The sequence below is a fragment of the Rhopalosiphum padi genome, chromosome 2, assembly GCF_020882245.1.
Source record: "Rhopalosiphum padi isolate XX-2018 chromosome 2, ASM2088224v1, whole genome shotgun sequence".
In the NCBI taxonomy this organism is placed as follows: Eukaryota; Metazoa; Arthropoda; class Insecta; order Hemiptera; family Aphididae; genus Rhopalosiphum; species Rhopalosiphum padi.
Window position 1 is genome coordinate 80,857,184 of NC_083598.1, and position 27,391 is coordinate 80,884,574.

A 27,391-nucleotide genomic window follows, 5' to 3' on the forward strand; every position below is an offset into this window, starting at 1 on the left:
TGCAAGTTGAAAGATGTTTAAGTCATGGAAAAAAATGTATTTCTTGGAGAAAATATTGTATTGTATACTCTCAAAATGGCGATTATTAATTATTATCAACTTTATGCTGCTTGGTGCTTATCAATGCACTATTTATGCTTAAAACATTTGCCAATTTGCCATTAACTTTTGCCTTTAAAGTTTTAGGTACTTTTAAGTTTTAATTTTAAACTGTTAATAATATTGCATTATAATATTCTCTCAATGTTTATAGTTTTTAATTTTGTAGACACTAGCCTGTAGTTTTCAACTGTACTTATAAGAAAATTTTACTAGCACTTAATGCATAGTGTCTACAGATGTAATTTTACATTTTATTATTTTTTGATTAAATGAAGAATTGATTTACAATGCGAATTTTTAAGAAACATCGTGATTTGTTATAAAATATATCATGTAACAGTTTACAGTATTAGTATTTTAAATTTTGTAATATAAGGGTCTATAGAGTACAAATACAATAATTATTGATTATCATTCATCCTAACAACTCATAATAATTTGAAGGAAGTAATAATATACCCCGAAATAGTAAGCTGTAAATATAAGAATTTACAATAGTTTAAAATTATTTAAGGGTATTGAAGACATATTTAAATTTAAAGATTATGTCATCCGACTCAGAAAACACTAATCATACAAGAAAATCTGATACAGTTTATGATGAATTGGAAAAACTAATTTCTTCCGTGGATGCTGAAGAAAAAGAATTAAAGGTTTGTAATTAACATCTACCTACTACATATATTTTTTTATATTTAAATAATTAATAAAAAATATATTTTTATCATAAGGGCTAATATTTTATATTATATTTCAGCTGTTACACCTTTTTATAAAATTAAATTATTCGAGGACTATAGCCACTGGTTTTACCATAGCTTGAATTATTGAAAACATTAGGTTTTATGCTTTTAATATAATTTAACAATGTACGTTAATACTAAATTATAATATAATTTTAATCAAACCAAATTTATTTTTGTATTTTGTATCTGAAAAATGTATCATATTTTTTTAGAAGATAAAAATTATACATATTACAAAAATAAATTATTTTTTAGTATATTAAGAAACCATTGGGGTGAATATATTATACATTTTTAAGTTATGTTTATGTTTATGTATTTTTTTTAAAACTAATCATTTGAAAAGTAATACCTTTTTTTATTACTTATCTCTGTTATATTAAATTTACTATCCATAGAACTATTCCATGATATTTTTGGTTTTCTTAGTTACTTTAAATTGATGAATATAAATATAAGAGGTAACTTGATACTTACATTTGTTTATTTTGTTATTAATTTATGTGATAGACAGTAATAAAGAGGTGAATTGCTTTGCTATACTATTGTATTGTTTTAAAATCCTACTTATGCTTTTTCCTCAGGATAAACATATGAATAATATTTTATAGACAATTTAATTATATCTATTTAAAAAATAAGCAAAGTAATCTTTATCTTTAATCAAATACAGTATTATTGTAATGTTGCATTTTTATTTTAAAACACAATTAATATATCTTTAGATATGCATATATTTATTATAGATTAAATTAATAGTAAATTAAATTAAATTAAAAGAAAAAGTAAATCAATAAATCCAAAGTTTAACCAATTTAAAATTTTAAACCTATATTGCTTGAAAATATAAATTAGTCATGTCTACTGTCTACAATATATATAAAAAAAATAGTTATTTAGATATTAACATAAAAAAATTGTTACCCATAGCTCAGATAATATCTACAATGTTAAATTATTTGATTTAAAAGCTTTTTATTCATATAATATGGCAATATTAAAAGATATTGATAATGTATTCCATTTTTAAAACTACATTCTACTTACAAAGAGTCTCAATAAAATTATTTAGTTATTTTATTTTAAAATAGTAATTTTTTGTTAATTAAAAAAAAATACCTATTTGTTATTTATAGATATTTGGTGTTACGTTTTAAACATAAATATGTACATTATTAAATAAAACTGTGTATAAATGTATATTAGTTTTATTAAATTACCTATTTTATTCTATGTTGTGTGTAATAACTAGATTAAAATGGAAAAAATCAAATCAAATGGAAATGGAAATGAGAAGAAAACAAAAGAGTCAAATGGAATAGCTGATCTTAAAAACGGGAATGAGGTAACTTACTAACTTTTTATAATATACATTGAGTTATATATACTCGTTTTGTATTTAAATATATATTATATTTTTTATGGGCCACAATATTTAACTAGTGCAGTCCTATTTTTTTTATTATCTAATCCCTAATTTAATGGTATATATTTTAATTTTTTATCAATTTACTTTATGCATATCCAAAAAATAAAATTATCTTAGCTTATTTTATAAGTTAGGTTATAATATTTTTAATTAACAATTAACTATAAGTACTTCAGAATTCTATTAATTTAAAAAAGTTACAATTAAGTATTAGTTGAAGTTTTGGGTTTTTTAGATGTGTGTTTAATAAGAAATCAACATAATATGTAAGTAAATTAAACTATTATATTAAATGTTTTAGTTTAAAAATAAAAATGAATTAGAAGATAATTCAGTAGAAATGAAAAATGAAAATGAAGAGAAAAAAAGTGATGAAGATGACAATCATCTTGAGTTTAAAGACAGTCAAAATAATTCTGAAGATGGTAAAGAAGAACTGGAATTATCTGAAATGATTGTTTGTGACGAAGTAGCTGGTGATAGTGATGAAGTATGTTTATTATTTATTAAATTTTATTTTATTTAAAATATAATTACAATTAATGTTTGTATAGGATGATAATAAAATAGAAGTTGAAGCAACAATTGCTAATGATAAAGATAAATATGAAAAAGATACAAAAAAAATAAAAAAAGATTCAAAAGAAAAAGAAAGCAACAAAAAAAAATACGATAAAAAATCAGGTAATTTTTATACCTAAGGTATGTGTTTGTTGTTAATTAAAAATTGTTGGTAAAGTATCAGTGGCGGCTCGTAGGTTTTTAATGAAGTAGTGCACATCCAAAAAAAATATATCTAATATTATAATATTACATATTATAGCTATAGTTTGTACTAAATAATTGTTTACAAATTTTAGTTATTTACCTTTTATTTTACAAACATTATCGCCCGATAATCAGAATATAATAAATGAGTGAGTAAAAATAAATTATAATGCCAACACGTGACAGCGACGTCAAAAATAATTTGCTGAAAACAATTTAATTTGTTATGTGTACATCAATTCCATTATAATGCGGGTTATGTATTTTGACTTGTTTTAATTTTTACACTTCACAAATGTACACAGCGGTTGTGTGTTCTATACTACTATTGGACTACTACTATACAGTATACATACCGATACCGTTCTGACGCGGAAAACCGTCTGATCGTTTGGCCTTCTTCGAAATAACCTAATCTAAATATTATATTATTTTCATGTTCTGAATATCTATATTTATATTTTTATATTTTGAAACATAATCTTAAGAACATTACAGGTACTTAGTTGCATTATTATGATTTTTGTTTTCAATTTTTCTTAAGTTTGGGTGGTTAGTGCATGTGCACTTGTGTACATATATACGAACCACCACTGTAAAGTATAGATAATAATGATTTATAGGAGCTTCATGTGTTACTACATTATATTTATATATATATATATATGTTTTTCTACAACCTTCATTAAAATTATAAAGAATTTTAAAAATTGATCTTTCCAGTAACATCTATTTTGTTTGATAGATTACTTTTTTTTTTTCTTGCTTTACATGCCTTGAAGGCATTTCGCAGCTTCTACCAAGATTCCAACGGTCCCTGTTATTGGTCTCCTCCATTACTACTGTTTGATCCCTTCTTTTTAGATCATTTTTTATACGGTCCATCCAGCGCTGACGCGATCTCTTCCCAGATGGATTATTAGTTAAAACTATTGAACAGATCCTGCTTCGTTCTCCAAACATGCCCAGGCCGTTCTAATCTTTTAGATCAGCGGTTCTCAACCTTTTTATATTTGCGTACCATCTACATAGTTTGAAAATTTTTACGTACCACCTGACCATTTTTTTACTTAATAATATATACGTTTATGTTACATGTATAGAATTTTATTTTATTAGGAATTACTAAATGATAGGAATTAAGTATTTAATGTACAAAAAGAAATTAAATTAAATTAAATATGTACAATTATTATTATTATTAATCAAATTAACCAAATAATATTTAATGTTAATAATGATTCATTCCAATTTTTTTATAAAGGGATATTTTCTTCGCATACCACCCATGAGCTTTCTGCGTACCACTAGTGGTATGTGTACCATAGGTTGAGAAGCGCTGTTTTAGATATTAGAAAACTTTAATGTTTGGTTTGTTAAAAAGCCTTTCCATGTCTGTGTTTTTCCTGCGCTCATATTCCCCATTATCTGGGTTTCGTATAGGGCCATATATTCTTCTCAGAATTTTTCTCTCAAACCTCAACAGTTTTCCTTCGTCACCCTTTGTTGTTGACCATGTCTCACATCCATATATGATGACTGGACGTAGATAAGTCGTATAAAGTTTTACCTTTGATTCTTTTGACAAAAGTCTTGATTTGAACATCTTATTCATGGCGAAGTAACTTCAATTTGCTGCCACTTTTCTCAAATTTATAGGTTACTAGTCTTAAATAATTAAACATTTATAAATTGATGAGATAGTTATTAACTATTATTAATATTTTTTCGCATATTATGAGAAATTATTTTGTATTATGAATTTATGACTTTATCGTGGTTATTGTATAGGTATTTATTTATTAATACCAATTTTATTGTATGTATATTATACATAAACCTACTATTATTATTATTATTTCTTTTTATTTATTACATTTTTCTTTATATAATATATAATTATGTATAGATATATTATTAAAGGCTATATCCTATATCCTTGATTTAAATGTAACCGGTAACTAATAGAGCAGGGGTGGCAAACTTTTTGAACACTACTGCCAAAAACTACTTTGTTTTTTTTTTTCGAGTGTGCCATGAAAAATATTATATATATTATATTCAATATTGTAAAAAAAAAAATATTGTAGATATTATCCTATAGACTATAGAGAAAGCTCATCTTTCAGTATATGTCTATGATATAAGGACCCTGTCCTTTTAATTATTGTAAATAAATAAATATAGAATCAATACATTTTTTAATTATTGTATTAAACTTTTAACTAAATATATTATTACAGCTCTATTGATATTAATTAATATAACCTAATAACTTATTTAGCAGCATATTTTTGATATTGACTGATATGTATAGTATTATAATGTGGAGACTAGATACCCAAACATACTTGAGAGTTAATATGTTTGGCTCTTAAGCCTCCAATATCAATTTGCTAGTCAATTTAATAATCATATTTAAGTATTAAGTGAATTATTTAAATTATTTTGTAGTTGACTAGTAACATTTAAATTATAAATTAAAAATTTTTTTATTCAACCCAATATCTGTCGAGGACTAAAAATTATGTTTAACATAAGTGATAGATTAAGGGTTCTATCAATGAATCATCTTCCTCACTAAAACCAAAGTCATGTATATTTAAGTCATTATTTTACATTTGCCTATTGTACACAACTACAGATAGCAAATATTCTACTTAACATTTTATTTTCTAGATTCTAAGTCTAAAGATCGATCAAGAAAAGAAGATTCAAAAAGAGTTGATAAAAAACGTTCAAGAACACCAAGCAAAGATAGGTCAAGTAAGGATAGTTCTTTGAAGAAAAGATCGAAAATTGTACGTTCATTATTTAGTTAGATTATTATTTTACATTTTTTTATGATTTGTAAACTTAAATAATAATTAATTTTATTAGAGTGATAAAGAAAAGGAATCCAAAAAACTTAGAGAACTTGATAAGTTTTGGCAAACTGTGCGTGATGATCCATCTGACTTTATTGGTTGGACTTACTTATTACAATATGTCGATGGAGCGGTATAATTATAAAGTTTATCTATAAAATTAATTTAAGTTACTTATTCAATATTTATTATTTATTTTTATTGTTTTCAGAAAAATATTGAAGCAGCACGTGAAGCTTATGATGCCTTTTTAGATTTATATCCATATTGTTATGGTTACTGGAGAAAATATGCAGACTATGAAAGAAAAAATGGAACTAAAGAAAACTGTGAAAAAGTGAGTTAAACATTTTTTTTTTTTCATCAATTGAATGGATAATAGATAATTCCATGTATAATTCTTAAACAAAGTCCAAAAAAAAAAAAAAAACTGAAATGGTTATAGAATGTTAAATACTGTTTGGGAGTAGAGTGGGATACATAATTAAATTTAAATTATTGATTTAAATTTAAAATATTGTTCTCATCAGTATAATTACTGCCAGTTATACAACAATATTATTTTGAATAATTTTGTATTATTCATTTTTTTTTACACGTTTGTGTTGTGTGTGATTGATAATACCAATAAGATAAAAAAAAAGTACAACTAAGAAGAAGATCTAAGATCATATTGATTTTTAAATTAATTTAAACTATTAGTTATTTTATAGTTGTATAATTACATGTATATATTTTTTAAATGTATAAAATATATAAGATTAATGATTATAATAATAATTTAAGTATGATTGTTAATAGTAATTATTATATAAGTCAATGAATAGACTTTTTTTTTAATGTAAAAATTGTTTTTTTGTTTATTTATTTTAAACACCATAAAGAAAAAAGTTATCATTCAAGATGTTCAAGCATTTATTTTTATGACCATAAATGGTAGTTAATTGGTAGTTAATAATTATTTAATTAAGATTTAAATCTTTTAATTATATAATAATTACTTTTTAAAACAATATATTTTTTTACCATATAAATATATATTTATGATTGTAAATTATTATAGTGGTAGTTATTTAATAAACCTTATATTTTTGATATAACTATTAAGCATTGTAATAACTATTCAGTTTATTAACAAATGTATTTAAATTTAAATTTGTAAATTAATAATAGTACAAGTTAATAAATTATAAATTTAAATTAAATATGTTTTCTGCTATGAAAACGAAGATACAATTATGAAGTTGGCTGAAGTTTCTACATCTTTAATATTCAAATTAATTATCAATGAAGTATTATTTTCAAAAACATCAACATTATTCATACATACATTATACATGTCATTCAAACCAAGCTAACAACAGTTCTATAACGTAATTTTAGTATTCATAATTTTGCTAATAAAATACTAAAATTATATTTGTTTTTTTTTGTACTGTTTTTTTTTTTATCATTATTGTTAATGTTTTTGTATAAAACTTAAAACATCTCAACTTTTCAGGTGTTGTGATTGATTTTATCCTTTGCCCAAAATATATTTCCCTCTTAGTAAAATTCTTCAAAGATTTCTTTATAACTATTTAACATGATTTTGGTCTAGATATTTTTCATCAGGTTGCTGCTGGATAAAGCACAAAACACTGCACGCTCCACCGTGGCCCAAAAAAGCACGAATTTCACTAAAAAGTGTGAAAAATATTTTTAGTTGAATCTTTAATATCATTAATTTGTATACTGTATTTGTTAATTAAATGATATGCCGTGGTTTTAAATAATTATTAGGTGTAGTACAAATAATTATGTATTAAGTTTATGTATTTTATATTACAATTAAGTAATTAAGATCAATCATTGTGATTATTGTTGTTATTATTAGGTATAATTATTATAGTTTTTATTTATTTATATTTTTATAAATTAAGTTAAATATTTGTTAAATTTAATTTAATGATAAGAAAACATAATCCGGCATTTCGACACACGCCAAGAGCTGTTTTGGATATATTTTGGGTAAGCGGTGATTTATAAAACTAGTCATAAGGTTATTTGTATATGTATTAGATAAACACAGATTTTAAATCCTTTTGTTAAAGGCATGATTATATAATATTTAAGTGAACTCAAGATTTTTAATATTATATTCAGCTTAAATAATTTGTTCGTTTTAAATTGTGCACAGGTATTTGATCGTGGTTTAAAAGCTATACCATTGAGTGTTGACTTATGGATTCATTATATGGGTTATATGAAATCAGCATATCCAGATGATGAAGACATGATAAGGGAACAATTTGAAAGGGCAGTGGAAGCTTGTGGAATTGAATTCCGGTAAATATATATTTTAAATTAAAACTTTCAAAACGAATGTTTGTAATAATAGAAGAAATTAATTGTTTAAGATCGGATCGTTTATGGGATCATTATATTAAGTTTGAATTGGAATGTAAACAATATTCAAGAGTTACAGAAATTTATGAACGTCTAATTGCGACTCCTACTCATGGATTTTTAAATAATTTTGAATGGTAGTAATTATACAGTATTTGAAATATATAATTATATTTTTTATTTTATTTTATTTTTTAGTTTCAAAGACTATGTAAAAAAGTATCCTAAAAACAAAATATTGGAAGCTGTTAAATTTTTGGAGTTAAGAAAAGAAGTATTAGCTGAGATTAAGGAAGCTGATGCTAAAAAAGCACACGGTAGAAAAATTGATTCTGGTTCTGACTCTGATGACATGGCTGATCCTATAGAACAAGTAATCTAAAATACAGTTCAGTTTTTTTTAAAATGAGTAAATTTATTAAATGATTTCACATTTTTTTTTAGCGAACCAAAGAAGAAAATTTAATGAAAGAAAAAATGATATCATCGCGCATTGCAATACATAAGCACACAGCAGAAATGGTTGCATTACGATTACCCTATGAAGAAATGGTCAGTTCTACACTTATCTTAACATATTAAATTTAAGAATACTAGTTAAATTTTTCTTTATATTTCAGATTAAACGGCCATATTTTCATGTAAAACCTTTAGAAAGATCTCAGATTAGAAACTGGAAAGAATATTTAGAATTTGAAATTGGTCATGGTACATACAAACGTATTGTGGTGTTATTTGAAAGATGTTTAATTGCTTGTGCTTTATATGAAGAATTTTGGACTAAGGTAATAATTATTCAAAAGACTAATTTCCATAAAAAATTTAACTAATGATTTTCCTTATAGTATGTCAGTTATTTGGAAAGTCTCGAATCTGATGACCAGGAAGTTAAAGACCGTATAGAGGACATATATATTAGAGCATGCACTGTTCATCATAAGAATAAACCTGGTATTAACTTAACTTGGGCTCTACATTTAGAAAATAATGGTAACTAACTTGCTTAATATTTCTTATATATATATATTTTAACAATTTTTATTGCTTTAGGACAATATGATAAAGCTGCTCAAATTTTAGACATGTTAGACAGTAAAACCCCAAATAAAAAGTTAATAATACAAAGAAGGATTAATTTGGAAAGACGAAGAAATTGTAATGATAGAGTATGCGAGTTATATGAACATTACATTAGTATAGCAAACTCTTCATTAACTTCTATTCTGTTGACAGTTAAATACGCTCGATTTGTTTGGAAAGTAAGAATTTTATAGACAACTTATAACAAATTATATAAAATGTTAATTTAAAATTTATCTTTTCAGATGTTACACAACAGTGATCGAGCTTCTGAAATTTTATTGGCTGAAGTAGAGAAAATAAATGTTAGTATATTAGTTATTGAATATTATTTTGTTTATAAAAATGTTTTGTTTATATTATAGAATGTTCAAAAAAGTAGTCGTCTGCTGTTACAATTAATTGAAATCAAAATGAGTGACAATCCTATGAATATTTCTGCGGTAGTCAAACTGATTGATAGCATTTTAGTCATGAAGTCCATTGATGTTGAACAACAAGTTATTTTTGCTCAACGCAAAGTTGAATTCTTAGAAGAATTTGGCAAGGATATACTTTTGTAAGTAATAAAAAACTCATTAAATGGTGCCAAGATAAATATTAGATACTAAAGAAGGATATAGTTAGGAAAAATAAAACATCTCTGTAATAAAAATATAAATAATCTTATCAGGGGAAAGATAGACACTTTTTGTAGGGAAAATAACAAATATTTTAAGGACCACACATACAATTTACACAAATGCCATATTACACACTAATTTAACAATTATGCGGCAAATTGGTTAAACAATATATACATATATATATATTTTATATTTATCATGTATACACACACAAACAAATAGTTCTCTGTTCAGAATCTAAAATAATTTTAGTATCAGTATTCTTATTCTTAGTTTATTAATTAATTATCATATACAAGTATAAAATTGTATTATACAAATATGAAAACATTAAAATAACATATAAAAATTTACCTATAAAATGCATTAAAAATATAAAGGTGCATTGCTCATTGGATAGGGAGCACCATTTGTCATGATAAATTGAATTATTTCAATAAATTTAACACAATATACTTCTAATTAATTAAATTTATTTATTTAACCTTCAATAGAGGTTACATACATTTATAAAATAAATTCTGATATTATTTTGAAATTAAACATTTCAAAATATGTATCTTTAAATTGAATATCAATGTAATATTAAAATAAAAAATTATTGAAACTTTTTTCAGTTGTATTTAAAAAAAAATTGTGATAACATTGGTTGTAAATATTGACCTAGAGGTGTTTTTTTTTTTTAATTAACCTACTTTGGTTACATAATGATAAGAGACTTCATCATTTATATAAAATAAAAAATCAGTTATCACTTACTAGTATTCAGTTGACAGTGTTTGGAGTGATATAATTTTAATAATAATTTCTAATATTACAAAATTGTATTACCATGCCTATGAAAAGTTATATATCGTACTCTAGTGAATCACATTTTCCAATAGAAAATCTTCCATATGGTGTATTCTCAACTGTTGATGATCCAACACATCGAATAGGAGTTGCTATTGGTGATAAAATTTTGGATTTAAAATATTCCAAAAATGTTTTTGATCATCCTTTATGTGAAGTATTTCAACAGTCGTCGCTTCAAAGCTTAATGTCTTCGGATAAGAAAACATGGTCTCAAGCTCGTAAATCGATTCAATCTTATCTACGTATTGAAAACTCTGAGAATTTGAAAAACGGTGTATTTTGGGATCAAAATGAAGTTGAAATGCATTTGCCTACTTCAATAGGTGATTTTACTGATTTTTTTTCATCTTATTATCATGCTCACAATTGCGGTTCTATCATGACACCTGATAAACCTATAGCAGATAATTGGAAAAACATGCCAGTTGCATATCATAGTCGAGGATCATCAATTAGAATATCTGGTACACCTATTGTTCGACCAAATGGACAGTATTTAAAAGATGGAAAAGTGACATTCGGTCCTACAGAAATGTTGGATTATGAACTAGAAGTGGCATTTTTCGTTGGGGGTACATTGAATTCTTTGGGTGAACCGATACCGACCAGCAGAGCTTCAGATCATATATTTGGTATGGTTCTGTTGAATGATTGGAGTGCCAGAGACACGCAGTTATGGGAATCATTTTTTCTCGGACCGTTCCTTTCTAAGAATTTTATTACGACTATTTCACCCTGGATAGTGACAATGGAAGCCCTAGAAGAATTCAAAACAGACAACTTTAAACAAGACCCAGCTCCATTAGAGTATTTACTGCACGATAATATTAAGTACAATTTTGATATCAATTTAAATGCAAGTCTTTGTGATCCAAAATCACAGAAAACTTATTCCATCTGTAATACCAACTATAAGTATATGTACTGGACTCCATTACAACAAATTGCTCATCATACCATTAATGGCTGCAATTTGCAACCGGGTGATATACTGTCATCTGGAACAATTAGTGGTCCTGAAAAGGAACAGCAGGCTTGTCTGATAGAGAAAAATATTGGAGGAAAAATATTTGTAGATCTAGGTGAAAGAAAGTTGAAATTTTTTGAAGATGGTGACGAGGTAACAATATCTGGATTTTGTCAAGGAAACGGATACAAAATTGGTTTTGGCAACTGTAGCAGCAAAATTCTTCCAGCAAAAAACTTTTAAATATAAAATAATAGGAATTATAAAAATAATATATTATATGAATTATTTTATTTTTTGAATGAATTATTATATGTTGTAATCTATTTAAATGGTTTAATTGTACATGAATAAATATTTTATATAATTAACTTGGAAATAAAAAAAAACTATGAAGTGTCAGTTTTTTGTAAATCTATTTTTAAACAATTAATGTTAAGGTTCTATGATTTTGATGAAAATATATTTATAAGCAAATTGGTGATACACATATTCATGCACAATTATTAATATTATTAGAGACCACCCAAATCAACTTATATAAAAACGTTTTATTGAAAATCGCAAAAATATAAGTATAGCCGTTGTTTTAATATTTATAAATTATAATGCTTTGTTTTAGGATCAACAAAGCTACATCAGAATTGAAAAGGTATATGAAAACATACAACGAAAGTGAGAAAAAAACAGAACTTATAGACACTCCTTGTAGTGCCAAAACATAATTTTACCATGATGTTGACCATTTGTTTTTAATAAGTATATTTTATTATAAACTCTTCATAAATGTAAATAAATCCATATTTAAATATTATTTAATAATTTGATGATATTTATTTGAGTTTGTCATTATGTTGTAACTAAATCTTAGTTTTTAAAGCATTTTTATATATTATGTATTACAAGTACATTGACATTTGAAATAAATTTAATTGAACTCCTCAAGTTCAATGTGTGTGTAAGGGATATCTAAACAGAAATGAAGAAGTATACACAGAAAATACAATTTTAGTTACAGATTAATTAATTAATCATTATTATTTTACATTTTGTTATTTATAAAATCTATTCTACAATAAAATGTATTCAACTATTTTGTCTTTTACTAATCTTTTATTAATTACTAAAATATTGTAAATTATATAAAAGTAGTCAATAAAAAAAAAAAATTTGAAAATGCTGTTTTTGGTTTTTATTAAAAATAATAATAATTAAAATTAGAAAAACACTTTACATTCATAATATTAATTTACTTGACATAATCACCAAATTTGTTTGAAAAATATCCAAATCTGATTTCGCAATCAAGAGTTGGTTCTAGTATTATACACGATTCATCTTCCAATCCCTTCACATCAGCTGTAAAACAATATTTGTAATTAATTCACACTAATAAAAATATTTATATTTATACAGTGTTATTTCAATATATAATATAATGAAGTATGTTATATAAGTTATGTAAATTAATTCACTCCTATAATAAAGTGAGGTCCACTTATAGACTGTAATATCAGTTTATTTTTGATTATACAGTGTGTTCACGATTTAAGGTACTACTAAATATCTCAGCTGGATGATCTTGTATTGGAGTGAATATTTTTGAAGGCCTAGGAGGTACTTAAATACACATTTATTTATGATTTTCAATTTTTAAATATTACATACTCAAGAGATATCCATCCGGACAACGTACAATGAAAATTTTGTTAAACATGAACTATGAATTAACTCAAATGGTGACTTATGTAACTGGGTCAATTTTGTAAATAGAAAAAAACTTTTTATACAAAAAACATTTATAAAATATAATCTATCCGAATATGTAAAAAAAAAATAGTGTTTCTATTTAAAAAATGTAAGTTTAATATTCACTCCAAGGTAAGGTCATCCAGTTGAGATATTTAGTGGTATGTACCTTAAATCGTGTTCACACTGTACATCAGTAAAATAAAAAAATTTCTTTTTTTTTCAATCATCCTTTATTATTATACTTGATGATGAAAGACTGTTAAATAATGTGTCAATGACCCAATTGTTGAGACTAAAATTGACAACATCTAATTTTGCAAAGCAATTGTTTAAAGCTTTTTTCAAAAATATAATTACAGTAGTAAAAAATTCTAGTTTGTTTAAGTATGATAAATACTCTTCAACATTCTACAGTATAACCATTGTCAACATTGTTTCCGGTTTGGAAAAGAAGGCAATTTAGTTCTTAATATTCATTAATTTGTTATGAAGTCACAAAAAGCTTTAAATCTGAAGAATTATTTAGGATTCTCATATTCCAGAAAAGTATTTTAAACATTGGCGTTCACTTTTTTCAGCAAACCAAATAGTAAATACACATGGGCCATTCACAATATGAAAATAATAATGGTTGATTTATTTATTTTTTTTTAGATTTTTTATTCTTGGAAAATAAATAAATTCCTAAAATAAACGAATTTTTCAAAATGAGTATGCAAGAATTTAAACAAATATTGTCGAGTGAATCAATTTGGAATTTTTATGATTATTTCATAAAAACAAAATAATGAAAATAATGTTTTATATGATTCTCTGATAAGTAGTAACTAAATTTTTTTTTAAATATTCTCTGGGGTGCCGCTACTGGGTTGACTTTATTATTCATGCTTCCTGATTCCTTACGTCCATACAGTTTGCTTATTGTACAGATTGTAAATTGTCAGATTTTAAATAAATAATCATAATAATAAAAAACATATTCTAAATGTTCGAACAGTATAAAATGGCTCCTAAATTATTTTGTAAGAAACTTTGGTCTTTTAGTTATTGAAATTGGTCGAATAAATAATTTTACTTACAAAACACCAAGTTATGGTTTAAAGGTGATGGATTGGAAAAAAATGAAGGTCTGCACATATTTTTTATGTGAATCATTTTTATACACTTCAAAGCCTCAAGCATCTATTATAATAAAAGCATATTTTATTATTAAATAATAAGTAAAAACATAAATAATATATATTAACAGTATACATACTTCTACAAGTTCCCTAACCACCATTGGCTGTAAGATGGTGCAATAATCTTTTTTCAGGGTTTTCAGGTAAATGCCGGGTTTGACAATTATTTTGGTTAGAACAGAGTTTAAAAATTTCTCCAAAAGTTCTTTGTTGATAGTTAAATTCATTCGGGTCCAAGGACGAATTTTTATGCGATCAAAGGTATCAGTAATTGTTCTAAATGTTGTATTTGATAATAAGTAAGCAAAAAGAATGATAGTCAGAACATGAGTACTACTTACTCTGTTGGATGCTCTTCACGCATCCTTTTGAATGGTGGGAGTATTGAGTCTGTATCCTCAGAATCTGACCTAAAAATAATTGTTAAATGAAATGTATTTAATTATTAATTTGTGTATTGATGTAATTTTTTTACATAGCAAATATACAACTCACTCTAAATTTTCATTTTCCATGATTATTGTGTCATAATTAACAGCACTAGACCAATTTTCACTTGGTATTTTTACAAGCCACAAATCCGTAAATTGATAATGCACATACACTGGAGTTTCAATGCCAGCCCTCAATAATAGGTCTTTATCTGTCAGGTATCGCACAGATGTTGTAAGAACAAACAGAGACAAATCTTCAAAGTTTTTCTGTTCATATGTAAATAAAATAATTATATTTAGACAGATCAGTAGAAGAATGAATTACCTTAATTTTATTTTGTGTACAAAATTATTAACTGTTGCTTACTTTGATTTCTCGTTGCGAAGCACCACATTGTCCCTTGGTATGACAGAACTTGAGAATCTGCATGCATAATTCACTTAGTCCAGTTGTGAGATATTCAAGTTGTGGTATGAATGTCGGTCGACTGATAAACATAATGTAAATAATATTGTATTTTAGTACAAATGTTAGGTATGTACATTAATATAAAATCAAAATTAATCATTTACCAGAAAATATTTTGCGCAACTAAATCAATTTCCTCTTCTATATTTTGTAAAGATTGTTTTAGCTTACAAATAACCTAAAATTAGTAATGCAAAAAATTGATTATTATGAGTTGTAAGAGGTAGAGGTTCACGAACAATTCATATCATAATACTAATATTATTATGATTATATATTTATGTATTATATGTTAATAAAATAACACTTAACCTCATAATTTTTTAACTGTTTTGTGACAGAAGTTATTATTTTGATGTATTCAACTGAATCATTACTGGTTGATAGTAAATCAAAATGACGACTTCTCATACTACAGTAAACAAAAATGGTAAAAATATTACATATATATAAAATATTTATAAAGAAATCTAGTATTAAAACAAAAGTATAAATGAAAAATTAAATATATCATTAGTAAAATAGAGAAAATAATAATTACCGTTTTAGAGTGTTTTTCAGGCATTTCGATGCTTTGTCTAAATTTTCATTGGGCATATATTCCAAGTACTGTAAGTAGAAAATAAAAATAGAAAACATTTTTAAAACATCCAATTATCCAAACGGGAGAAAAAATGATCTAATCCCTAGGTATAATTTTTACATCGTTCTCTTTCTCTATCACCAAAATAATATTAAATAAATTTACATTTTCAGAAATATACAAAAATTATTATTATAAATATCTGGTAATACACTTAAAAATAATACACTTTAACTAAATACATATATTTTAGTAACATTTTTATAATAATTATACTTCATTTATTTTATAAATGTATATTGACATATACTCCTTTTAAAATCGGTTGCAATTTTTAATTTTAAATAAATTTATATTGAGGTGAATTTAAAGAATAAGCTAAGGTTTAATTTTACATTATCAAAATATACAAAAGATTTATGTTTTAAATTATTGACAATATCATTTTTTCTTAATTTGTAAATAATATATTACATAATATAAAAATTAAGTTCACTTGCTTTTTTATCAAACTCAATGGAAATATCTACAATATTTGTCAATGATAAACTTGTGAGAGCTGTGCATAGGCCACATGAAGGATACAGTAGTAGAATCTTACGCTCAGAAAGATCTTCTTTGATATTTGAATATGCAATAAACGCACCTCTGTAACGTTCTACATCTTTATTGCCAATTAATATTGAATAAAACCTATAGTAATAAGACACAGTTAAAATAAATCTATTGATTAACGACAATAAATAATAATAATAATAATAATAATAACTAAGACTCTGAAGTTATTTTGTATGGTTTTCATTCATATATTTTTATTATTAAATAAGAATTTATTCATTAATTTTTCTGCTATTTTGTACTTCATACATTTTATTGCAATAATTTATTTTTATTTATAAATTAATAAAATACCATGTTGTAAAAGTCGAAGCCAAATTAATGCTATATGAAAATATTTCTTTCTGTATAATAAACAAAAAATTTACATCCATTTTTGAAAAAAAAAACACTAGGTAACAAAAATTCTAGAAAAATCTACCACTTTGCTTAAGTGAATAATATTTAATAGAAATAGATGAAAAATTCTAAGGAGACGTTTTATTTAGTTAAAAACATTTCTATTACTCATTATTCATTAAATTATTTTTTTATAATTTTCATATTTATGATGGGGATCAATTAATAAATGCAATAATTTCTTTGCCTTTCTAACCTTAATAATAACAAGCAAACAATCAATTAATCAAATAGTCTATTAGAATGCAGATAACCAGATGCTGACATAAAGTACAACATTTAATTTTTCTGTGTAGTTAGGTCAGAGATTCCCAACCAGGGTGCTGTATAATTATTTAAAATATATTTTTAATCTATAGGGCATAGAGTGCCTTCGGATTTTTAGAAAATGACTAAGGGCACCGCGAGTCAAAAAAGGTTTGGAACCTCTGAGTTAGGTTATACAGTGAAACTTCCAATTAACGGTCACCGAAGGGACCATAAATAATGACTGCTATTTAGAGGTGACAATACATGGAATAATACTTGATGGGAACAAAAAACCTAACCGTTACATAGAGGTGATCGTTAATGGAAGTTTTACTGTAGTAGAATACATACTTTGGACCGTAATCATAAGTTCTTGACTGGATAATATGTGAAGTTGATAGTAAAATTTGTAACGACTCTTTGTGGTATTGACTGCATGTTATTATACTGGAGTCCTTGAGGGTGCTAAAGGACTGTCTCAAAACGTCTTCCGGGTACTGTTTAAACGCCTGCAGGTAGGATAATGAGATCCTCGGGTCTGTACTCTTGTTGCACAATGAGCTCTAAAAATACCAAATATAACAAATACATTCAATAACATCATCAACAATTATCAAGGCTCAGATGTTGATGAATTGTACCTATTATTATTATTATTATTATTATTTTTTTATGTTTCATAATTGTTTGAGATTTTTGTACATAATACAATAAACTAAATATGAAAACAAAAATCAAAAAATAAGATAATTCGTAAATTATTATATTATTATAAAATGATTTAATAACAACTAGAAACGTGATTGAAAAAATTTAATACCAAACAAGTCATTGAAAGGGGAAGTGTTTTTCCTTGCAACCAATCATATTATTTGGTAAAAAATTAATGTATTCAATTTGAACTAAACATTCTATACAAAAAACAATTTGAGTGAAGAAAAATGAATAAATCGCAGCATAGCATCTATTCCTAACAATAATTAATCTTATATTATTATTATTATATTAACTGTATGATGAACTAGTTTTTTGCCAAAAACATTGCATATAGAATATCTATACATAAGTCCATATTGAGGTATCATAGAATGGTATGATATAAATACCTTTATATTAGACTAAATATTTTGAAAATTGTATTGTGCACAGAAAAAAATAATCAATGTATTGATGAACAGTTTTAAGTCTCTATTTATTTTGAATTACAATAAACAAATATATTATTGTTAATTTGTTATTTTTATACATAGTTCTAAACTAATGTTTAATAAACTTACATGTATGAGAGAACTGACAATTGATGTGATGATTTCGTTCAAAGTGAATATATAATCGATTTCTTGCACAAAGTCTAGTTGGTTGCAAATCGGTTCGGAATAATTGAATTCCATCTCCAGAACGTCAGGTGTAAATTGGTTAGTTGTCTTAACATAGATATCTGAGTCTTGTACAACATCTATTGGCTGTATGACAACTGATTTCTTACTTTTATTTATTACGCTTGAAGTATCTATAGCAGTACCACGTTCACGCAATAAAACTATAAACTGTTTAATGTTAGAAACAATAAGATCCCTCATCGCCTTATATTTTTTTGTATTGTGCAGTTCATGTTGTTTCTCAATGTCCCTCTGTAAATAAAACCATATAAATGGTTAAAAATAATTTTTATTAAAATTATAAGATTATAAGCATTAAATACTTTAAATAATTCTTGTATTTCTTCATTATCCTTTAATTCCTTGTACAAGGTATTTACATTAGTTTCTATAGAAGAATGTCGCATTAAATACCGTATTCGTCTCAAATAATTGTCAATACTTTTAGAACGGTAATACTAAACATAAAAATATATATTAAATAGTTTTAAAAAAATAATTAGTTTTAAGTTAATAGAATTTCTATGTACAATTTAAAATAAAATCAAATGTTTTTAAAGAGGTTTGTACTAGATATTAGCAAAAATTGTTATTTAAAAGTTAAATTAACAAATAAAAATAAAAATGAATACAAATCAAATATTTATCTTTACATACTTTTCCAAATATTGATTTGAACATATCTTTAATACCATAAGAAAGAAAAGCATGCGATTTAACTTTTTTTATGAGCATTGTACCCAATTTCCAAAATAAAAGTACTTGATCCTCAACTGCTGTCCACTTAAATCTCCTGTTATTAAGTTATAGACAGTTAAAATTTTATAAGGTTGTTTAACTTCATAAATACTCACATTGTATACAATTGATTTTTAGTCATTTCTGATTTTTTCTTTTCTTTTGCTTTATGTTTTTTCATTCTCTGCATTAATAAAAGATTAAGTTTGGTTTTTCTTCTAGAAGCTGACATTGTAGATGATTTTTTTTTTAAACTCCAATTGCGAGCAAGGTGCCTAAATTAAAAATATTGAAGAAGTTATACACAAAAGGAATTTGATGTTGAAAAAAAAAAATGTCAAACAAATAATATTTGGTTAATTTATATACTATATATAATAATTTGTAACAGAAGCAAATTATAATTTTATGTGAGTCCTACTTGTGGTTTATTTGTTATTGCTTATGTTTTTTTTTAGAACTCCATTTTTTGCAAACTATTACTGTATTGGATGGAAATGTTTATGTACTAAATATTTTTTGGTGTACTAAACTCAATAAAATAAATAAATGGCCATACAGTTAAATGACTTAGTAATTTGCAAAAAATAGGTATAAAAAAAAGTTATTGATAAACACAGTATGACATCACATTCTGTATAATGTATGTCATGATTTATTTTGAATAAGTAGATATCTTAACTTTACAAAAAGAATAATATTATGTTTAATATTAATACTATAAATTATAATTTTTTTAATAATACAGTAGTCACTTGATATTTCAAAAAACTCCATAAATCGAACTAAATGCTAAGTCCCCTGAGAAAACCTCTATAATTAGAAAAAAATACATGTATTCCAGTCCTCTTGATAATTCGAAATGTCTGTCGGTGAGGCACACTCTACAATTCGAATAATTTTTTTTCCACGAACCTCTATAATTCAAATTTATATGTAAGTTCATATGTACATACATATGTATAAAGATTATGTACAATCTGTTTAACGTACTCGTAATGAAACTAATAACGACGATGGTTAAATATTATCGTATCTTACCTACCTAATCTAAACTTTAATCGTATCATTTTACTAAAATAAACCTCTGCAATAGGTATTATTGATTATTGCATATTATTGAAATTGAATAAAACGTAGTCAGTCGCAATATGGGTCTTGTAAAGTACAAGTGTTTTTCGATAGCCGACAAAAAAAAGTGATCGCGGCAGTTGAAGCAGGTGATAAAAAAATGATGTTGCTCTACGTTTAGGTATCCCAGTTTCTACGCTTTCAACAATACTAAAACATAAGGACCATCTTACAACATTAACACCTTATTCATCGCGGATCAGACAGAAAAAATGTGATTACCCCGATCTGGAAGAATGTCTTATGGCTTGGTTTACTCAATGTATGCAAAATAATATTCCAATATCAGGACCTATTTTACACAATTTTTCACCTCTCTTTAATTCAAATTAATTTTTTTTCCCTCGATTATTCAAATACTTGGTAAATTGAAAACCTCTATAAATCAAATTTTTAACTTAGTCCCCTGAATTTCGAATTATCAAGTGACTACTGTATATAATTGGTTTTCATTGTTTTTTTTTAAACATCTAAAGATAATTTTAATTAATTTTTCATAAGTTAAAATATTATAATTTAAGTCTTAGAAAAACAACATTTCTGTTTGGACTTAATTAAATTATCTCACTTGTCTCAAGGATTAGTTATGAATGTTATAATATTTAATTTTTAATAAATCTCATATCAACTTATTTTATACAATTATGGAATAAATATAAAATATGAGAAACTATAAAGAAAAAAGTAAAAACTCTTTTTAGATTCATAAATTATAATTAAAAATATAAAAATTTACGCAAATAAATGACTGTCAAATCCAGCAGCTCCTTTGCTATCACCCGGTATTGTACCATCATCTTGGGACACAGCTTCTAATGGACTTGTAGGAGCACACGCTAGATCTATGGCTATTTTACTTCTGTCAATGATCTCCCTTCGTTTAGGTTTATTAATAGCATTTGAAATCCTATACCCTAAAATGATAAAATACTAAATGGTTAATATTTAATCATATGAGTACTGGTAAAGTATTTTACCTAATGGTGTATTTGTACAAAAGTACCAAGTATCCAACCAAAATGTTTCTAATTCATAATTGCTGAAAAATTCATAAGAACGTTTTTCATAATCCATATCAGATATTCTATAATAACTGGGACTACTTTTCACAGTATTTAACAAACTGGCTCGTCTATTCAAGTATGCATAAATCTAAATTAATAGTAAAAATATTATTAATTTGGTCATATTTTCTTTTATTTATTTTCTAACATAACTAACTATATTATTTATTTACCAATTCAGTATCTTTGTATGTTTTTTGACCAAACTGTATCAAGCCAATTGTACAAAGTAAGCGTAACACATTTAAAGTATGTTGAATGTGTCTGCAATTTTAAGTGACAAAATTATTCTTTGAACATTTGAATTTAATTAATAAATATTACTTTTTTAATCCTTGAGATAACATACTACGTACTTCAGACGAAAGTGCCATTAAGGGTAAGTATTTAAACACAGGATGTGTGGCATATGTGATAAGTTTGTCAAGATTTACCTTAGATTTGTTAAAATTTACAATTTTTAACATCAGATCTAATGGCATGTGATGAATAATGTCACCCACAAAAAACCAACCATTAGGATATTCTAAAACATTTAATACAACATATTATAATGATAATTCCCCAACTTTAAAAAATAATTAATTAATTAATTAAATTTGTTATAAAAACTAAATATTTAATTTTAATTATAACACAATTAATTATTAGTTACAAAAAATTACATATTAGTTTACATATTAGTATATATTAAATTTTACTTGGATATTTTGGTAAGGGTGGCACAAACATTTTCCAACCAACAGAAGGAAAGTAGACTTTTGGTAGTTGAGCTTTTTCTCCTTGAATTATATCATTTCGATAACTATTGACAGTTGCCTCAGTTTCATTACAAGTATTTAATAAACTTTCACCTGGATGATCATAAACTAAATAATATAGATATTCATGTAATGATCTCATTTTCATAAACCTCGGAAGTTTAAGGTCTGATATATTCTATAAATAAAATAAAATATATTTCAATGCTTGATTTATTTGAAAATCATTTGTTAAACATACAGTTTTTGGCTCTGGGGATTTGTATACAATTAAATTCCATTTTTTGTCAGCTCTAGTTGCTTTCATTGTGTTGTTAAATCTATTCAAGAAACTATTCATATACGAAATGGCCTCTGGGTTTGCTAAATAATTAAAAATAAAAACTTTTTAGAATGATTACATTTTATAACAAAATATAATATACAATAATTATATTTTAACTATTTTTAGAAAAATAAATATTTTGATTAATGCAATATGCAAACAAAGAATTTGCTGTAATAATACATTAAACAAATTATGGTTTCTCTTGGTAATTGTATATAATCTACATAACATATTATTTAAAAAAGATACCATAAAAATAGATTTCAAGGCTATCACACTCATGTATAATAGAAAATTAAAGTTTAGCAGCTAACGTTTAGTTTTGATTATAGATTTTAATACTAGAATGAATCAATTACATTATTTGTGTTTTAATGGACACTTTTTCAATATTTTATTTAAAACCAAATTATAAGTGTGATAATTATTACAATTTAAAATGCTCATTTTTGACTTAAAAATATAAAATATTGAAATTAACTATGAACTGCTAAACATAAATTTACTATTTTACATACTCGTAAGATAAATACAACAAAGTAGATAAAGTGTCCTTTAATTCTATGTAATCATTATTTGTTATGAAATTGTTTGTAATATTAATAAGTAAATTTGTCAAAGTTAACACACATTTATTTTATGGCTGAGACTTGTAAATTATCGAATAGGGTTGTGCCAAACCTGCCCGGCAATAAGTTAAAAACATGGGATTATAGAAAGATATCTCTACCTATTTGAATAGCCTTTAACTTTAAAGAAATTTATCTGAGTAAATTAATAATAATAAAATCATTATACTCACTAAAATCAACATTAGGAGTTCCTATAAATGATTGATTCACAGTTTTTGTATCATAAGTAACTCGATACTGAACAGATTTAAGTTTTCCCAACTTTTCAAAATGACCAACAATCTTAATTAATGTCTTAATATCAATGGTTCCAATAAACTTTGGATTTTCTTTTTCAGTTTCTATAATGTTCTAAAAAAGTAATTAAACTTAAAATTATCAACATCTGTTCTAACAAATATATTTTTATTATTCTCCTAATATTTTAAAAATATTTTAAATACAACTGATTTATATAGTATTTACTTTTTTTAGGTTAAGTAAGCTTATTATATTATCAACAGACAGCATATTAAATATGATATTTTGTCGAAAAAAGAATCTATCAGTCAAACTCACAGTTTGCCTAAAAGTAAAAAAAAATAATTAGTATAAAATATTATTTAATTTGTATTGTAAAATGCAAAAATATATTTTTTTTGTTTACTTAGATCTTTCATATACTGTTTTGCAATATCCGTGTTCCATTATTCGTGTAATTGTTTGTTCCATATCAATTAGTTTAGTATTTTCATCCTATACAAAATACAATAACAAAGTTAATTTATATACTTAAAAATAATTTTACATAACACTAATCTTAATTGTTTATTAATTATTATAATAAATAATTCATTTTGAAGTATTATTATTCATTATAACATAGTAAAACAGTTTTTTTTAAATAAACACACATATAATTTTATTTGTTTGCACTTACAATAATAATAATTTTAAATAAATAAAAATAAAGAGGAAAAATCAGGAGATTAAAGACCTATATGATGGAGAAGCGACCATCAATGGTATGTTACAAAATAGTAGATTGAGATGAGCTGGACACGTGTGGAGATCAGAGAAAATAATTGGATAAGTTACAGGATGGAAACTAAAATCAAAAAGACTAAGAGGACGTCCCAGACAAAGATGGAAGGATAGAGAGGGCAAGGACTTAGAAGAGCTTGAAATTGAAAACGGAGTTGAACTGGCTAAGGAAAGAGATCAGTGGTTGTTGCGACAATGGCTTGTAAAACGCCATAGATAGATAGATAAAAATATAAATGAAACTATACATTTTTAAATATTTTTTTAATAGATTATTAAAAATAAGTAAATTGACTATTGAGTTATGAGTTAAATACATACTTGTGCTGAAATGTTAATTAATGTATTATTTAAAGTATCATCATTGTCTGTATCTAGATTATTACAGCTATATAAATTCTGACTGGATTCATCACAATATTCAATTTTTATTGAAGTTTGTTCTTGTGCTGTTTTAATAGATATATTTTTTGTGTTATCTTCAGAAATATTGATCGAACAATCATTTATTACATTTTCTGTGTTCGGTTCTTGATTTTTGGTTACAAGTAAATTTTCTACTTCAATATAATCATTTGCATATACTGATTTATAACTATTAGCAATATAGCTAAAAAAAAAAAAAATGTATATATTGGTTTTAAATCTATTTTATTATTGATTTTACTAAATAAAAAAAGATAATTACCTAAAAACTTTTGTTCTACCTCGATCACAATAACTTTTAGTTAAATAATTTAAATTTGTAAGCTTCTTCAAAACTCCTTCTAAATTACCATCAGTAGTAAATCTGAAAGCGCGAGATATGTCAGAAAGTGTAACGCCTAAGTCACCATGTTTTTCAATCCATCTAAGAATTTGGCGTTCAAATGTACAATCTTGTTTAAATTCACGACCTTTAAATGAAAATTTATTTTTATTTTTTATTATATCTAATTTTTTATTGCTACCTTCATTAGCAGTTTTGTTCTCATGTTCTTTATCAAGATTTTCTGTATCTTCACTATTCTTTAATTTTATACATCTTACAATCTTTTCATTTTTAGGTTCTTTCTTATATAAATATTCACTTTCAGTAGCATTTGGATACAACTCACGATACTTGAGCATCTGAAATAATAGTTTTTTTTATAGAATTACAATTTTTAACATATATTTAAGTGAATATATTTGTCTTACTAAGTTGGTATCACATATTTTTTTAATCTGAGGTTGCTTAAATGTTTTTGATAAACTAATATTACATTCAGATTTTACTTGATCATATGAAGCTAATGATTTAGGTTGTGATTTCAAATAATCCACAATTCTTGACACCATTACATCAATCATAGATTGTCGTTTAACAAAAAATCGTTTCAAACTCGAAATGACAATACGATTAGCCACTTGTGTACTGCTTCCAGAAAAAGCAAGTGACTTTAAATCATAAAATATTAATAGAAACCAAAACTATAATATTTAAAATTAATGTAAAGGAATCATAAGTTACCTGATTTTCTATCAAACCATCATCAGTTAATCGGTTTCTTATATAAGATAAAGCTTTGGAATCTGGAAAAACAGTTCGTAATGAATGAGTACCGAAGGATGCTTCTCCCAAATAACGTGAACGGCCAATCTTCTCTAATACTAAATAATAACGAACTGATATGTTTAAAGTACACTGTTTATCTTCTGGAATTAAAGCTTTTGTTCGTACTTCTTGGTTAGCGACTATAACCAAACACCTGCCCCACCTAAGAAATAATACAGCTATTGATAATTTTTCCGAGTTGAATAGTAATTAATGATGTTCAAAACCGTTTTTCTGCTTCTTCAACTGATATTTTCCTCGGGAATGATGCTAGATTGAATCTAGTAAAATATTCTTTACATGATCCCATAATTGTACCATCTTCAACAGGACAATTTGGGTAAATGTCTTGTGGTATATTATCCTAAAGATCAATTTGAATAAGAAGTTAAAGTTTAAATATAAAAATTACTAAAATACATACCGGCTCATATATTGAACCAAATTCACTATGAATATACTCAAATCGATTAAATATTATCAAAGGATCTCTAGGTTTATCAAGCCTATAAAAATCTACATTTTTTAGACAAATTACAAATGACCAAATAATCTTCTTAATTGAATCATCGACTGGTTTTAAGGGCCAACTACAATTGTTTGATAATCTCTTGCACAAAGCTATTAAACAGAATATACATTAGAACAATTAAGCAAGGCAAGGTATTGTTCAGTAAGAGCTTTTACCTTCGATAGTAATTCCATCTAAACCCTCAAGTGCTATTTCATCCAAAATAATAGCACTAAAATCTTTTTGAAATCGATGCATATTTATTGGTATATTGTTTTATGGTCTGATTATTGAAGCTTGGCTAAGTACATAACATATCACCAAAAACGATAGCACACGCCAAATTTATAAACTAAATTAATTTTCTATGCGATTATTCATTCATTTATATTCGAGCATTGGATACAAATAACAATACTATTATGATCTATTACAAAATAAAATTATACACTGATATAATTAGGTAGATCATGTTGGTATATTACTTGTAAAGCATAGACGATTTAAGATCAATTGTTCCATATTTTAGAGAGTAATTAATTATAAGGAATGGATACCAAAATGCCAAGTGACTACATCCTAAGAAATACAAATAGTACGGACAAACGGAAGACGAAATTACGAAATAGAAAAATGCTACAGAATTTATTGTGAGTGGTGACGGTTATATCTTGACTCTAGAACTTGTCTATGAACAGTACCATTAGTACCAATGAACACGACTGTGGAATTAGT

General features: G+C 25.1%; 3 protein-coding genes across 5 annotated transcripts; 2 read left to right on the top strand and 1 right to left on the bottom strand.

Moving 5' to 3' along the window:
• The first annotated feature begins 150 nt into the window (after positions 1–150).
• Positions 151–13,187, top strand: LOC132923260 (pre-mRNA-processing factor 39-like). 3 transcript variants are annotated; one of them, XM_060987126.1, is made up of 18 exons: positions 151–577; positions 645–755; positions 2,101–2,193; positions 2,579–2,767; positions 2,832–2,961; positions 5,725–5,846; positions 5,926–6,045; positions 6,124–6,249; positions 8,092–8,240; positions 8,312–8,437; positions 8,499–8,673; positions 8,745–8,852; positions 8,921–9,085; positions 9,146–9,290; positions 9,351–9,559; positions 9,626–9,685; positions 9,746–9,939; positions 12,451–13,187. In XM_060987126.1, the coding sequence occupies exons 2-18, from the start codon at positions 648–650 to the stop codon at positions 12,551–12,553; spliced, it is 2,322 nt and encodes a 773-aa protein (XP_060843109.1). In that variant the 5' UTR covers positions 151–577; positions 645–647; the 3' UTR covers positions 12,554–13,187. The 3 variants fall into 3 exon arrangements, with proteins under 3 accessions (XP_060843109.1, XP_060843107.1, XP_060843108.1); XM_060987124.1 differs by having other exon boundaries at positions 151–570; XM_060987125.1 differs by having other exon boundaries at positions 151–549; positions 617–755.
• Positions 10,743–12,230, top strand: LOC132923261 (fumarylacetoacetase). The gene has a single exon (XM_060987127.1). The coding sequence runs from the start codon at positions 10,839–10,841 to the stop codon at positions 12,069–12,071; it is 1,233 nt and encodes a 410-aa protein (XP_060843110.1). The 5' UTR covers positions 10,743–10,838; the 3' UTR covers positions 12,072–12,230.
• Positions 13,006–27,391, bottom strand: LOC132923259 (general transcription factor 3C polypeptide 1). The gene is made up of 33 exons (XM_060987123.1): positions 27,142–27,391; positions 26,833–27,083; positions 26,570–26,766; positions 26,373–26,509; positions 26,062–26,308; positions 25,749–25,988; positions 25,520–25,679; positions 25,258–25,465; positions 24,891–25,179; positions 24,193–24,281; positions 24,012–24,111; positions 23,717–23,897; positions 22,828–22,949; positions 22,527–22,764; positions 22,150–22,351; positions 21,999–22,089; positions 21,739–21,913; positions 21,498–21,675; positions 19,747–19,905; positions 19,550–19,685; positions 19,216–19,350; positions 18,791–19,144; positions 17,865–18,076; positions 16,748–16,940; positions 16,206–16,273; positions 15,977–16,076; positions 15,769–15,842; positions 15,563–15,683; positions 15,257–15,462; positions 15,103–15,171; positions 14,839–15,037; positions 14,660–14,762; positions 13,006–13,187 (listed from the first exon to the last, which is right to left on the bottom strand). Exons 2-33 carry the CDS (start codon positions 26,912–26,914, stop codon positions 13,078–13,080), a joined length of 5,175 nt encoding a protein of 1,724 aa, XP_060843106.1. The 5' UTR covers positions 26,915–27,083; positions 27,142–27,391; the 3' UTR covers positions 13,006–13,077.